The sequence below is a fragment of the Thalia democratica genome, chromosome 8, assembly GCF_965202585.1.
Source record: "Thalia democratica chromosome 8, ktThaDemo2.hap1.1, whole genome shotgun sequence".
Taxonomy (NCBI): domain Eukaryota; kingdom Metazoa; phylum Chordata; class Thaliacea; order Salpida; family Salpidae; genus Thalia; species Thalia democratica.
Window position 1 is genome coordinate 18220094 of NC_139172.1, and position 12764 is coordinate 18232857.

The window sequence follows — 12764 nt, forward strand, 5'->3', positions numbered from 1 at the left end:
TACTACCCATTTGAATTTATAGTCTGTATTGATAAATTTTAAATTTCAAATATAATTTGCCAGTTTTGTTGTATGTCTTTTGTTAATGTTATTGAATGAAGATTTGTGATTCCTAAATCTTTGTTTAAAACTATTTCCTGTAGATCCTAAGTATTGTTTGGTTGCTTTATTGGATGTTATTGTTGTTTATATATTATGTTAGAAACTAGGCATTGGTTGTTTAAAGGGCAAGGTCCTTTGCGGCAATTGCAAAGTTTTTCTTTTGTGTTGCTTTTATCATTTAAATGGTTTTTGTTCAATATTTTATTGTTGTGCTATTATTTTCCTATTAAAACTATTTGTACAACTGTATGATATTTTAATTGTGTTTCGGTTGAATATTTTATTATATGGGTGGTTTTCATCAAAGGATGTGGTAATTAGATTTAAAAATTGATTGCCTATTTTAAAACTGTAAATTTTTATTTCTAAGCAAGTGGAAAACAGCAAAAATACATGGATGTACAAATAAATATTTATAGAGGAACAATTTGGTACTTACAATAAACGTATTTAAAAAACTTACAGATAAAACAATTGATTAGAAGCACTTCGACAAAACTATTTATAGCAATAATACCAAGAAGCAAGGAAATTTTTTAAAACTATACATGAAGAGTACCAAACATTGAACAGAGGATTGAAAGTATCCAAAAACATGTAAAACCTTAATTTAAGACTTAGTGTTGTACCTACTGGTAAAAAATTATTTACTTTAAAAGTATGAGTGTAGGTAGCTGTTGTAATCGTAACTATTTAGAAATAAACTTATAAAACTTAGAAGCTCACATTTTACAAAAACTAAACCTTATAAGTTTCAAAAAATACCAAGAGATTAAAAATACATAAATCACATATTGAAGAAGGGGAAAAGTTTAATTGCTTTTTTAACTACAAGGAAATCACTGTTGTTATGGTTAGTGTTACAAATAACTATAACGAGATATAAATCTACTTGTATCGGTAGTTATTTGGTAGATATATGTAGTATTTTCAGTTTGTTAATAAGTCCAAATCATCTAGTTTATTCCACGGCAAATCAGACCATATATACGATGCTGAAGAGGTCATTGCTGAAAAGTTTAGAAAACAAGCGGAATTATTAAAAACAGTAAAGTTTATACATACAGAACCAAAAATTTTGCATGCAAGGAGGACAAATTATACAATGATCTGCTGGGAAATTTTTAACTGAACTTATTTAAAAGATGAGAATTTTGAGGTTGCAAGAATTTTTTTTCAGGTCCAAAACATCCAAAATCAGACTTCCAGTCTTTACACTGCTTTATACGTGTTGAAACAGAAGATAAAGTTAATGATGAAGTAGAAAATTCAGAGATAAATGGGTGTGTTCTTTATGTTTATTAATACTGTAACTCATCAGTAACTTAGTTTCTCACAATAAATAAACATGTTTCCAGACTCAATGTTACAAATGCTGCAGATGGATCCATCTGTCATGTGGTGGAGTAGCAGAAGGACAACAATTTAAGTGCGACTTGTGTAATTTTTTGAATAAAAAGTAAACTTAATTTAAATTTTGTCATGCCTATATAGTTAAAATAAGTAAATAATTTCTATGCACATGATTTGGTTTTTAGGACTTTTTCTTTATATAAAGGAGTTTTTACCATTTGATATTTTATTTTAAAGAACTTGTCAAAATGTAGCACAGTGCATCCCCGTTTCAGGCAAGCTTGTTTGTATCTATAGCCGGATTAGCCTTGGATCGGATGAGAACAAAAAGTTGTTTTTATTTTACTAATTTACTTTTTGTATATTACGCAATCCATATAATAGTACGCAAACTAATTTTCTGTACTAAAAAAAACTTCAACGAACAATCTATTAAACAGAAAAAAAAATCTTGACAGAGTTTAAAATTAACTTGGTAAGTAACATGAACATTTTTTCACTACGGGATTTAAGTTTTAAAGTGAAAACATTGATTAAAGCTGATTTAATTAAATTTACTCAAACCGGCCGAATTAGCGATGTACAAGATAAGTGAGGTCTTTTAAAATAGTCGATACGTTTTGGGCGAAATTTTGTTAGTTTAATAACCTTTTCATAATAATAAACTACTTAAACTTTAAAACGTTTTTTTAGTGGAAAAAGTTTATATCAAACGCAAGTAAAAACTAATATAAGTTAAATTTTGACATGAAGTTTTGGAATGGGTAAGTAAAAGTAATTAAATAAGTTTGTGTTGATAAAAATGCTAGGTAAACTGATAATTTTACATATAAGTTATTTTATTGAACATATTAGGATTAGTATATTTTTATAATTGGAAAATTCCTTAGGCAATGTATTTTTAATCGAAATCTACTTTGCTAATATTCTAGGTTATTTTTTTATGTTGTCGCAGATAGAAAAGGACTAAATAAATACTTTGAAATAGACAAGCAAAATAGACTATTAAATTTATATGTGCTTGATGTAATGATAAAAGTTTAATAAAACTGAAGATTAAAAGTGTTAGTCTTATTAAGTAAAAACCATATTTATTTTGTCTAAGGACTTTTGATAACATCTACAAAATTTTTTGAAACATAAAGTATTTTATTTGAGAGATTAGAAACAGTATGAAAACTAACAAATTTATACGATACACATGATGCAATTCAGATGCAAATATGACAATACATACAAATAATGTGCAATTAAGCTTTAGTGCAGTGAGAATTTCAGGAAGTGGAAACAGTGAACAGAGTAACTAAGACGTTTTGAATACACAGTGATTAATCAGGTTAGTAGTTTTGCAATGCAGATGTTTTAAAGAATTTTAACAAGATTTCTGCTTTTGACCGATCTTCGGCTCCCCGTAGAACTTGTCTTCTTTTTTTATGGTTCTAAAATTATATATTCGTTTAAATAATGTAGTAAAAGAAACGAAAAAGTAACTATACTATAGTTTTATGAAAAAAACTATAACAACAGGATTTTAGTTGTTTCTAGCAAGACTCTAAAAACATAAAGTAATATAAGTTTATACATTTTTAGCAAAGTAAACTCTCATATTTGTCTGTTAACTATTTACATATACTTATAAACTTTGAACGCGCAGAACTGTCAATATTTTTTTACACAATCTATATCCGCAAAAAAAAATTCTAAAACTACTTACTAACATAATTTTACTAAAATTAATGATATTTAAAAACAAGAAATTTTCTAAACACTCACAAACGCTTAATGTGTGAGTAGTATACATATTTTTCATTGTTTATATAACATAACTACTGTTTTTACAAATACTTTGGTTGCTTCAAGCATATATGTATACTTTAGGTGCTTAAAAAACGACGACCTATAAGCTTTTAGCATTTTTTTTTTACATTTGGTAAATATCACAAAAATACCCTGTGAAAAATTTTAGATGATTTAAAGAAACTTTCACGAGGCACCATTCTATTTTCTGAAAACCACCCGAATGCAAACCGTATGGGACCAAAATATGCGACTTTAGAGATTTTAGTTAGAAAATGCTTTACACGTGGCAGATATCGAAAAAAACATTGTGCACAACTTATAACGATTTCAAGAAAGTTTTTTTGAGGAATTTCTTGATTTAAGTTAATTTTTTATCTTTTGGTAAGTTTTCTTGAATTTCCAATTTTTTTTTTCAAAAAATCAAGAAGTGCATCCATGAAATCGTCTTAAATTGTGAACAATGTGTTTTTGTGATAATTGCCACATGTATAACACTTTCCAGCTTAAAACTCTAAGTTCGCCTTTTTGGGTCTTATACAGTTTGAATTGGGGTGCTTTTCAAATATTCGAATAGTTCATGCGTGAAAGTTTCTTCAAAACGTCTAAAACGAATCTTTGCACATGGTCTTTTTGTGATATTTGCTAAATGAAAAAAAAAAGAAAACTCAAAAGTTGCCGTTTTTATAAGCACCTTGATGTACATGATTCTTCTTTTGAAGTAGCCTTTATTGAAATATAGCTGAAGTTACTTACACAGATTGTTCTCATTTAAAGATATTAAACAATCATAAGTTTTAATGTACAACTTTTATAATTTACTTAAAAAACAAAGCAATAAGTTTGCATTTAAATTATGAACTTAACTAATACTTTTCCTATATAAATGATAATGGCTAGTTATTAGTATTGAAAGACAACTTAATTAAAACTAATTAAACTGGACTTATAGAAAATGACCAAAACTTTGATATATATAAGTTACAGAAACAACAACTTCCAATTATGTTAATCAAAAAGATAGACAACAATTGAAATAAATAAACTGTCTTAGTTACAAAAAACTATCTAAGTCAATAGTAACTCTAACTATGTGGTTATAAAAGCCTAACAAAAAACAATTAAGATGCTAAGTGTAAAACAATAATACAAACACTAAAATTCTTATTAAAAAAAGCCAGCTGCAGGTTAAAGTGAATACTTTTATTTAAGTTCATCACACAAATTTACTTCCAACACTTGAATATATAAAAACTGTTTTTTTTATTTTATTGCTGGCCACAAGCAAGTTATTCAATCTAATACTCGAACTTCAGCACTATAAAATGATCAAATTAACGGCTTAAAAATTGAGCAGATATTTGAAAAAAAAAACATAATTTTATATAGTTTAGCATAGAATAAAGACCAACCTCTATTTAAACAAAAACTAGTCTGATATTTTCAAAAAAGTTTGAGCTAGACTAATTCAACTTTAGAAGGTGGCCACCCTAACATATTAAAACATTGTAACTAGTATCCCAATTAACTAGCAAAAATAGATAACAACTGTATAAAACTTGATTTGAGTTTAAAATAATAAAAAAGTGTAAAGTCACAGAGTAAAATAAAAAGTTCTAAGTTCTTGTTTGGTAAACAGATTTTATTTATTACAATTAACTTAATTTTTCTATAAAAAAAAATTGGCTATAATTTTAAAACAGCTGTTTAGCCTTAAAAGGCATAATTGCTAATAATAGAACATTTTGTTAACTTTTTAGACCATAAATACTATTAAAAAATATAAACCTACAAACTATAAAAAAATAATAAATCAGTTACAAGTATAAAATTAATGTTGTTATGTATTAACATAAAATCATGCAATCATTATGATAATGTTTTTTTTAATTGATAAATATCTGAATTTTTTACTAATTTATATTTTACCTAGCAACAAAGGGATCAAGGTCCTGCAGTTTTTTGTGTTCCCATCCCCGGTTGCTATGCAACTTGGTCGAAAAGTTAAACCCGTCCCTCTTCAAAGACTGGACGCCACCATGAGTCCATCCTTGTCTGTTGTGACCATCTGGGCTTGGGTCAATAAACCTATGGAATAAAAAGATGAAACCAATATTTTAAAAGAAACTCTATATGTTTTTTTCATGTTTATATTTAAGCATTATTATTTTATTTATACTAACAAAAAAAATTGACTTTATAACTTGAAGCCTTATAGATACAAAAGAAAAAAAGTTTTTTTTTGCTGAAACTGTTTAAAATTTAAAAAAGATTAGGTCTTTTTTCTAATTTAAGTAATCGTCACATAGTTTTAAATTAAAATATACAACTTCAATACCGTTTCAGTGTTTTTAAAACCAATTTTTTTAAATAACTAACAAATATTAGATTGATTACGGTATAGTTAATCATTTAAATAAGTTAAGCAAATTTCAAAAAAAAATTGTAGTAAATTTTAAATTTTTAAACTTATTTAAGTCTTGACTAAAATTTTCTTTTTGTTTAATTTAAATTAGACAAAAACAAACTTAAATTTAAGAATAATTACTGAACACATTTGTAAAGGAAAAAGAAAACATTATGAAACCAATTCTCAAATGAACGTTATCGAAAAACACATTAGAATAGTTTTTGATAAAAAAAAGTGGTTGCAGTTTGTTGAAAACAAAATTTTGTAAAAATAATTTTTAATATTTCTATTTGTTTTTCTTTTGTTTTAAAAATTATATTAAAAGCTAAATTCATAAGTTTATTTACTTGTTATTGTACTGGGTCATGTATGTGGATAAATCCTTAGATGGAAAATAACGATTATTATTGATAGAATTTCCACTCAGCTCTTTAAATCCAATTTTCTGCGAGTTGAGCATTTCTTCTTCAGTTTTATTTGGTCTCTGTAGCCCCTGTTAGCGGATAAAATACAAAATTATTATAACATAAAAAGTTTTTTGACTAAATAACATTAATAAAGATATTAAGTAAATACTTTAGGTAATGAGTTAGCAGCCTTATATAAGTGACCGGTAAAAGTTTTTTGAAAATCACCTTATATTTGAAAAACTACACTAAAAATAACTATGTAAAAGCAAAACTGAAAATTACCATCATAAAAAATAAAGTGGTTTGCATAATACTAATATACTCTACTGTAAATCTAATGGTTTGAACAGACGAATAAACAAAAAAGTAAAAAACACCTTGTAATTGTACATGGCAGTGGACTTGTTGTGGTTAGGCAGGAGCATGTTGCTGTACTCCTGTGGATCATTCTTGCGGATCTTATCTGCTTTCATCTTCGGATATCCATCCAAACTAGTGTAACCTCCTCTGTAACATAATAAAAATACTTTTGCTTAGTTTTGTATAAAAGTTTTGAAAAAAAAACATCGAGTCTTTAATAAAAATAAAACTACTAATAGTTTTAAAATGATTAAACCCATTTTTTATGTAGAATACATATGCTGATTTACACATAAATAAAACTACGAAAATTTTTGTTATTTAATTTTAGAGCAGTGTTTTTAAGTTTCGTGATAACTAATAGATTTCGAAAAATTTCGAAACTACTTTAATGTCAATATAAAAGTAAATATATAAAACTGCAAGTAAAGAAAACATATAAATGTTGAATATATTATTACTAATATATTAAAAGATGAGATAGATAAACTAAAATAAATTAAAAATTAAAAACCTACTGCTTGTGTTATAAAAACAACAACTTATAGGCAAAGAGGATATTTAATTAAACGAAAATTTATAACCTTCTACTTTTTATTATTTCTTGTTAAAAATGTTTATATAGGTAACTACGCTAATAATTTTTGGAGAGAGAAGAAAAAATAATGAAAACAATACTTTAGTAGATGTTTTTGAAAGACTTATTAGAATAAATTTTGTTAAAGTATGAGGTGGAAATTTAGTTGAAAACAAAATTTTGTAACACTTTTTTTTTCTAAACTAGAGTAATAATTAATTTTAGAAGGTTAAATGCTTGTTATTGTTATACTTAGAAAGGTTATGTGAGCCATCGAAAATGGTAGTTTTTACATTTTTATGTTTATTAAAAAAAATAAGTATTTTAATAACCAAAAGGAGTCCCTGTTTTATTAAAATAAACAGTGAGTTAAATAAACTGCACTTTCTAGACAGAAAGAACATTAGTTGAAGGTTTTAAAACATTACTTAAAACTGGTTTTCAAGTAAATATGAACATAAACAAAAACTTTAAAGTTCCAAAAGTAGTTATTAAAAAGTCAGAAAATTATTTTCATACAATAATTTTAAAATGTCCATACTTATCATCAAGTTCAAATGATTTTTATGGCGAAAAAAATAAAAATGTTACATTCTTAATACCTAGTTGAAAGATTTTATTTCAAATTTATACAGAAAAACTAATAATTACTCCCCCCTACAGACTATTAGTTTACTTTCATTTATTTTGTAATTATGAATTTTGTTTTATAAGCGACGATTTTAGACAAACTTCTTTATTGTGTACTAAGTAATATATAAGTTTGAATTTTTTGAACTGAATTATTATTATTTTTTTATAATCATTTGTATATCATATTGTGTTTAACTTGTGTTTTCATTTAAATAATGTTTTTGCATATATATATAATTTATCTTAAAGTGTTAAATATAAGTTAATTTCTTTTTCTTTTTGTGTGTCCTGTTTAAGTGGCTCAGGTTTTGATGCCTGAGTCCAACATTGCACAATAAACAATATAAAAATAATTATAAAAATCTAAGAATGAAAAAAAACTTTTTATATAGTTACTTAAAATCAAACAAGTAAACAGTTTACTTAAAAGCTACAAAAAAATTATAATTAAAAAAACTTATTAAGACAAATAAATAAGACAAGCAATTAATTCTAAGCATACTTAAAAAAAGAGAAATACTGAAGTTAAAAATTATTGCATGAATTTTATTAATTATTAGTAGTAAACTTGAACAAAAACGAATTTTGTTGTACATAATTATTGCGAATGAAACCTGCCAAGTGAACGAACGCGCAGGTTCGTGTCTCTGTTGTAACTATTTGCCTTTGCGGACAAATTAACCAGACTTGGGTTGACCTCACGACCACATTGGTCCTTCCACTTTTGGTAAGAGGTGGTCGTTAGACTAATGCCTGTGGGTCGATTCTTACTGTCCTGATATTAAACAAAACTATTTTTTTCGATTATTTTTTTGAAAGTACAAAACAAAAATGATGAAATATTTGCAAATAAATTACTAAACCTTTTCATAGTTGTCAAAGTTATCATCAGCATAAAAAGTAATTGGTTCTACACTTTTGTTTCCAGTCCAACCACTACTTTTTATTTTTCCTACTTGCTTTAAGTCTCCTTTTATTTTTCCATCAGTTTGAACTATAAATCATTTCAAAAACTTACTAAAGTTTTCAAAAAAGAAATTTATACTATCGTTTAATAAACTATTTACAATTTTTAGTTAGATTACTAAGTTTTCAAAACTATTTTGTTTTTTTATTCACAAAACTTAAAATTTTAATCTAGGTAGATGACTTATCTAACATTAAACTGAATACAATAAAAATAATTTATACTTATTACTTAAGTTTATAAGAAATTATTTGCTAAATTTGATAAGGTTAAAGAAAACTATACTTAATAAATTTCAAACATTAAACAAAAAGTGATTTTTTAAAAGAAGTAACCTTGGGGCGAGTGAACAATAAAGTTTGCTTTCATGTCAGATTTCATATAGCTAGGTCCCTGTATTTTTATTAGAAAATTCTACTACTAGTTATTTTCAACTAACAAACAAGCTATAAATGTGGACTTGTATATTCTTTCATTATACATACAAATGTTCCTTAACTTTAACAAAAAATTGAAAATAGTAATTATTATGATTTAATTAATTATTACATTTTTTTTTATAAAATTCTATTATTAAATTTCAAAAAATTACACACATGTGAATAATTATCGATGGAATTTGGATCTTTTCGCTCTAAGTTATCAAGTTGAATTTTTTTGAGAGGTTCTAAACCAGGGTAGGAGAGTCCTCCATATTTTCTAGTGTTAAAGTGCACATCTACTACCTGTTTAAATACTTAACTCAGATCAGTTACATTCGTTCAAGTTTAAATTAAAATTTATCAAGTGATTAAGAAATTGCTTGCACTACAGCTTGGGCAATAAAATTATAATTTTTTTTATCTAAAATAAAAAACATACTCTAGTATTCAGACTTATGTAGAACAAATAAAATTTTAGGTTTTAATATCTTGAGTATTTGAATAAATTATTTATAGATAAATAAATAAAAGTGTTTTTAAGTTTTGATTCAGAATGAAGACTAAGAATATATTGGTAAAGTTGTACTTGTTATATAACATTCAAAATAATTTGTCAAAACAACTAAAATTACTTATTTGCTGGTAATTTTAAGCTGAATTGCACAGTTTTTAAATTTTTTATCTAAAAATCTGGCTGAAAACAATATTTTTAAATAATTCAATTTTTTGCAAGAAGAAGTTGCCTTTTAAAAGGAGATCTTATTTTGTAAAGTTTTATATAGTATACAAAATACTTTTTACAGCTTAAAAATTCATCGTAGAATTTATAATGAAAGGATAAAATTAGGAGAGTTCAATATCTTGTGTATTAATGGCACAAATAGATAAAGGAAAATATAAAGATTATTAAGACAGAACATTGGGGTAAGGTATTTTTATTACAAGTAAATCTCATTTTTAAGAAATCTAACTTCACTAGCAGTTGCTTAAAAACTGTTTCTTAAAAATTCAAATTAGAGTTCAAACAAAAAATTCAAATATATACAAATGTATAAAGTCAGAGATTTAAAAGGTTCCTAAGGAAAAACAAAATTACTAATGCAAAAAGAGACAGCTTTATCAAAAATATAATTTCTTTACAATATTTTAGTAACCTTTTTCTAACTTTCTCAGTCTAATTTTAACTTAATAATAAACAATCTTACTATAAAAGTTTTTTGAAATCTAAGTAAAAATATTTTTAATGAAAATAACCTTTTTAAAACAACAGTTAAAAACGCAGTATACTAGAGGTTTTAACTTTTAAAAAATGTAGGATTACAGAACTGTTTAGTACTTTTTTAAAGTTCTAAAAAAAATAAGAAATGAAAAACTTTTTCTCAAAGCAGAATTTTTCTATTAAACTGTCTAAATCTTAAAACTTTAATACTTTTTAACTTTTTTATTAATCACCACTTTCTATAAATCTAAAGTCCTAATATAATCTAGAGCACTATTTTGTTCTCTCTAATTTATATGCAAAAATGTTTAATCAAAACTTGACTTCTTATTTTAGTAACTTTGATGAAGGTATGTTTATAAAAGCTAATAATATAATTTTTAGAATGATAACACGGGAAAAACTGCATTCTTTAAGCATGCATATGAAAAAGTACAACAGTATAAGTATAAAACTATTAGTTTGTAAAAATTACTATAACTCAAAAAATTACATAAACTTTTTACATTACCAAAAATGAAATTACAGTTTAATATTTTAGTTATACGTAAATGCCATTTAATGTAAATATTTCTAAACCTTTATGTTTTAAAAACATATATTTTTTTTGCTAGTAAGGCATGTTTAAAATATAACCAAATAAAAATTACCTCTTTTAAATTTGGAACCCCACTTAAAACTTTTTCTTCTGTAAACCCAGTGGTCACTCCATTTTCAAATGCATTATGTGGAAGTTGATCTCTACCATCTGGTCCACATGTAGGGTTAAAGGATCTTTTCATAATTGACTCATAATTTCTTGAACAAAGCTGCCTTAAAGTATGTATATTTAGTATTTTATAAATTAAATAAACTACTTAATTTCTTAGTTTAAATTTAGTATATTTAGTAATATAATGTATGCGGTATTGGGTAAAGACTAGTTACAAAGTAGTACTTATAAAACTAAATATTTACCTTCAAACGTTTCTTCTGTTTTTCAATATAAAAAAGGACTATATAAATATATGCTGTTTAGTTTAAAAGATTTTGAAACATGGGTCCTTATAATAATCTTTGAAACTGACCCCATAAAAGGATTGTCCAAGTGATCAAGAGACTTTTTGTAGAATATTTGTGGTCTCAAATTATGATAGCCAGTACCTTTGTGTTGATTAATTCTAGGTTCAAAATTTTTTTCACCAAATTGTTGGTTGTATCTTGTATGGTAAACATCGTTAATTTTGTATTCTCCTCCATTACTTGTTGCAGAAAACTTAGTTGCTGGCCCATAAGGGTGCTTGTGTAGCATTGTAAATTAAAGTAATTAAATTTAACGCATTACCTATAAGCACAAAAAGTATGTTAGACAAAATTATAATGTTCTTTATTTTAGAAAAAGCTCTAAAGTTGTTTAAACTATAACTAACTTTAAAGGCCATGTTAGTAAAAAAATAATTTTAGAAATTAAATTTCAACTAAAAACTAACGTTACTTTAATTGTAGTGCTGTTTTAAAACTACTCTGCACTTTTTCAAGTTTTTTACTTATTTAAAATACTATTTTAATATAAACTTGTAATGAATTAAAATCTTTAGAATTTGTAACGATCAAAATCTAAGAGTATAAGTACAGTTTAATTTTGAATTTCATACTAAAATTGTATTTTAAATTACAGTATAAAAAGGTTATGATTAACAAGTATTAGTAATTTAAAAGATCAGTTTAAGTGAACATTTAAGATTGAGATCAAGATAAAGTTTTCAAATTTACAACATTATACCAAAATACTAACAATAAGATGAACAATAAAACTTGTTACTATACTTTTAAAAAAGCAGATACTTATATAAACTTTTTATTAAAGTGACTTAAAAATTATTGAGGCCATAGAAACAAAAAAAAATTTAATAAAAATACATATTATTTTTAAGAAAAAAATGTTTACTGTATGTTACTTTTTACTTAATATAGGAATTTCAAATAAACTTTAGGATACAGTCGTTAAAAAAAAACTGTTTACTACAAACAAATTGGACACAATTTTTTTCATTGCCAATTAGCTTGGAGACTAAAATTTTACTGAAAACATATATACTTTTTTATTTTGAAAACTAGAGTCCTCAGATTTTTAGGAATATTTGGAATAACATTGAGAAATGTTTAAAAGGATTTCTTCAAAAATATAAGAAGAGAAAAATTTTTAGTGAGAAAGTTGTTTTTTCTTCCTTTTTAGTTTGGTCCTTTCTGAAGAAACCTATGTAACTATCAAACTTTGTTTGATTCTCAAAACTTACACTAAATTTAGCAAACAGTAAAAATAGCTATTTATGTAAAATATTATACTAGTAAAAAGTGGTTTTTTAAGTTAATAAAAATGGTAAGGAAAAAAAACAAAAGTGTATCCATTAATTTTATTATTTGTGTGTTTTTACTTTTAGCTGCCTTTTGCCTTAAAATGCTTTTAATTTATTTTAAACTTAATGTGGGACACTGTTTCTATGCAACAGGAGAGTTTCAAGAGTTGGTAACTAC

At 25.1% G+C, this 12764-nt stretch overlaps 1 protein-coding gene across 1 annotated transcript; it reads right to left on the minus strand.

The window, feature by feature from the left end:
• Positions 1–2726: 2726 nt before the first annotated feature.
• LOC145842623 (stabilizer of axonemal microtubules 4-like) lies at positions 2727–11566 on the minus strand. The gene is made up of 10 exons (XM_082950095.1): positions 11318–11566; positions 10901–11063; positions 9206–9334; positions 8945–9002; positions 8506–8636; positions 8257–8417; positions 6450–6579; positions 6010–6155; positions 5182–5340; positions 2727–2894 (listed from the first exon to the last, which is right to left on the minus strand). Exons 1-10 carry the CDS (start codon positions 11539–11541, stop codon positions 2828–2830), a joined length of 1368 nt encoding a protein of 455 aa, XP_082806221.1. The 5' UTR covers positions 11542–11566; the 3' UTR covers positions 2727–2827.
• Positions 11567–12764: the final 1198 nt, after the last annotated feature.

What these genes read in the sequence shown, in the direction of transcription:
- LOC145842623 (XM_082950095.1), bottom strand. Translation starts at nt 11,541, where the DNA reads ATGCTACACAAGCACCCTTATGGGCCAGCAACTAAGTTTTCTGCAACA. An exon ending in TTGGACAATCCTTTTATGGG is followed by an intron (nt 11,064 to 11,317) that starts GTCAGTTTCAAA and finishes ACATACTTTAAG; the next exon opens with GCAGCTTTGTTCAAGAAATT. An exon ending in TATTGTTCACTCGCCCCAAG is followed by an intron (nt 8,637 to 8,944) that starts GTTACTTCTTTT and finishes AATGATTTATAG; the next exon opens with TTCAAACTGATGGAAAAATA.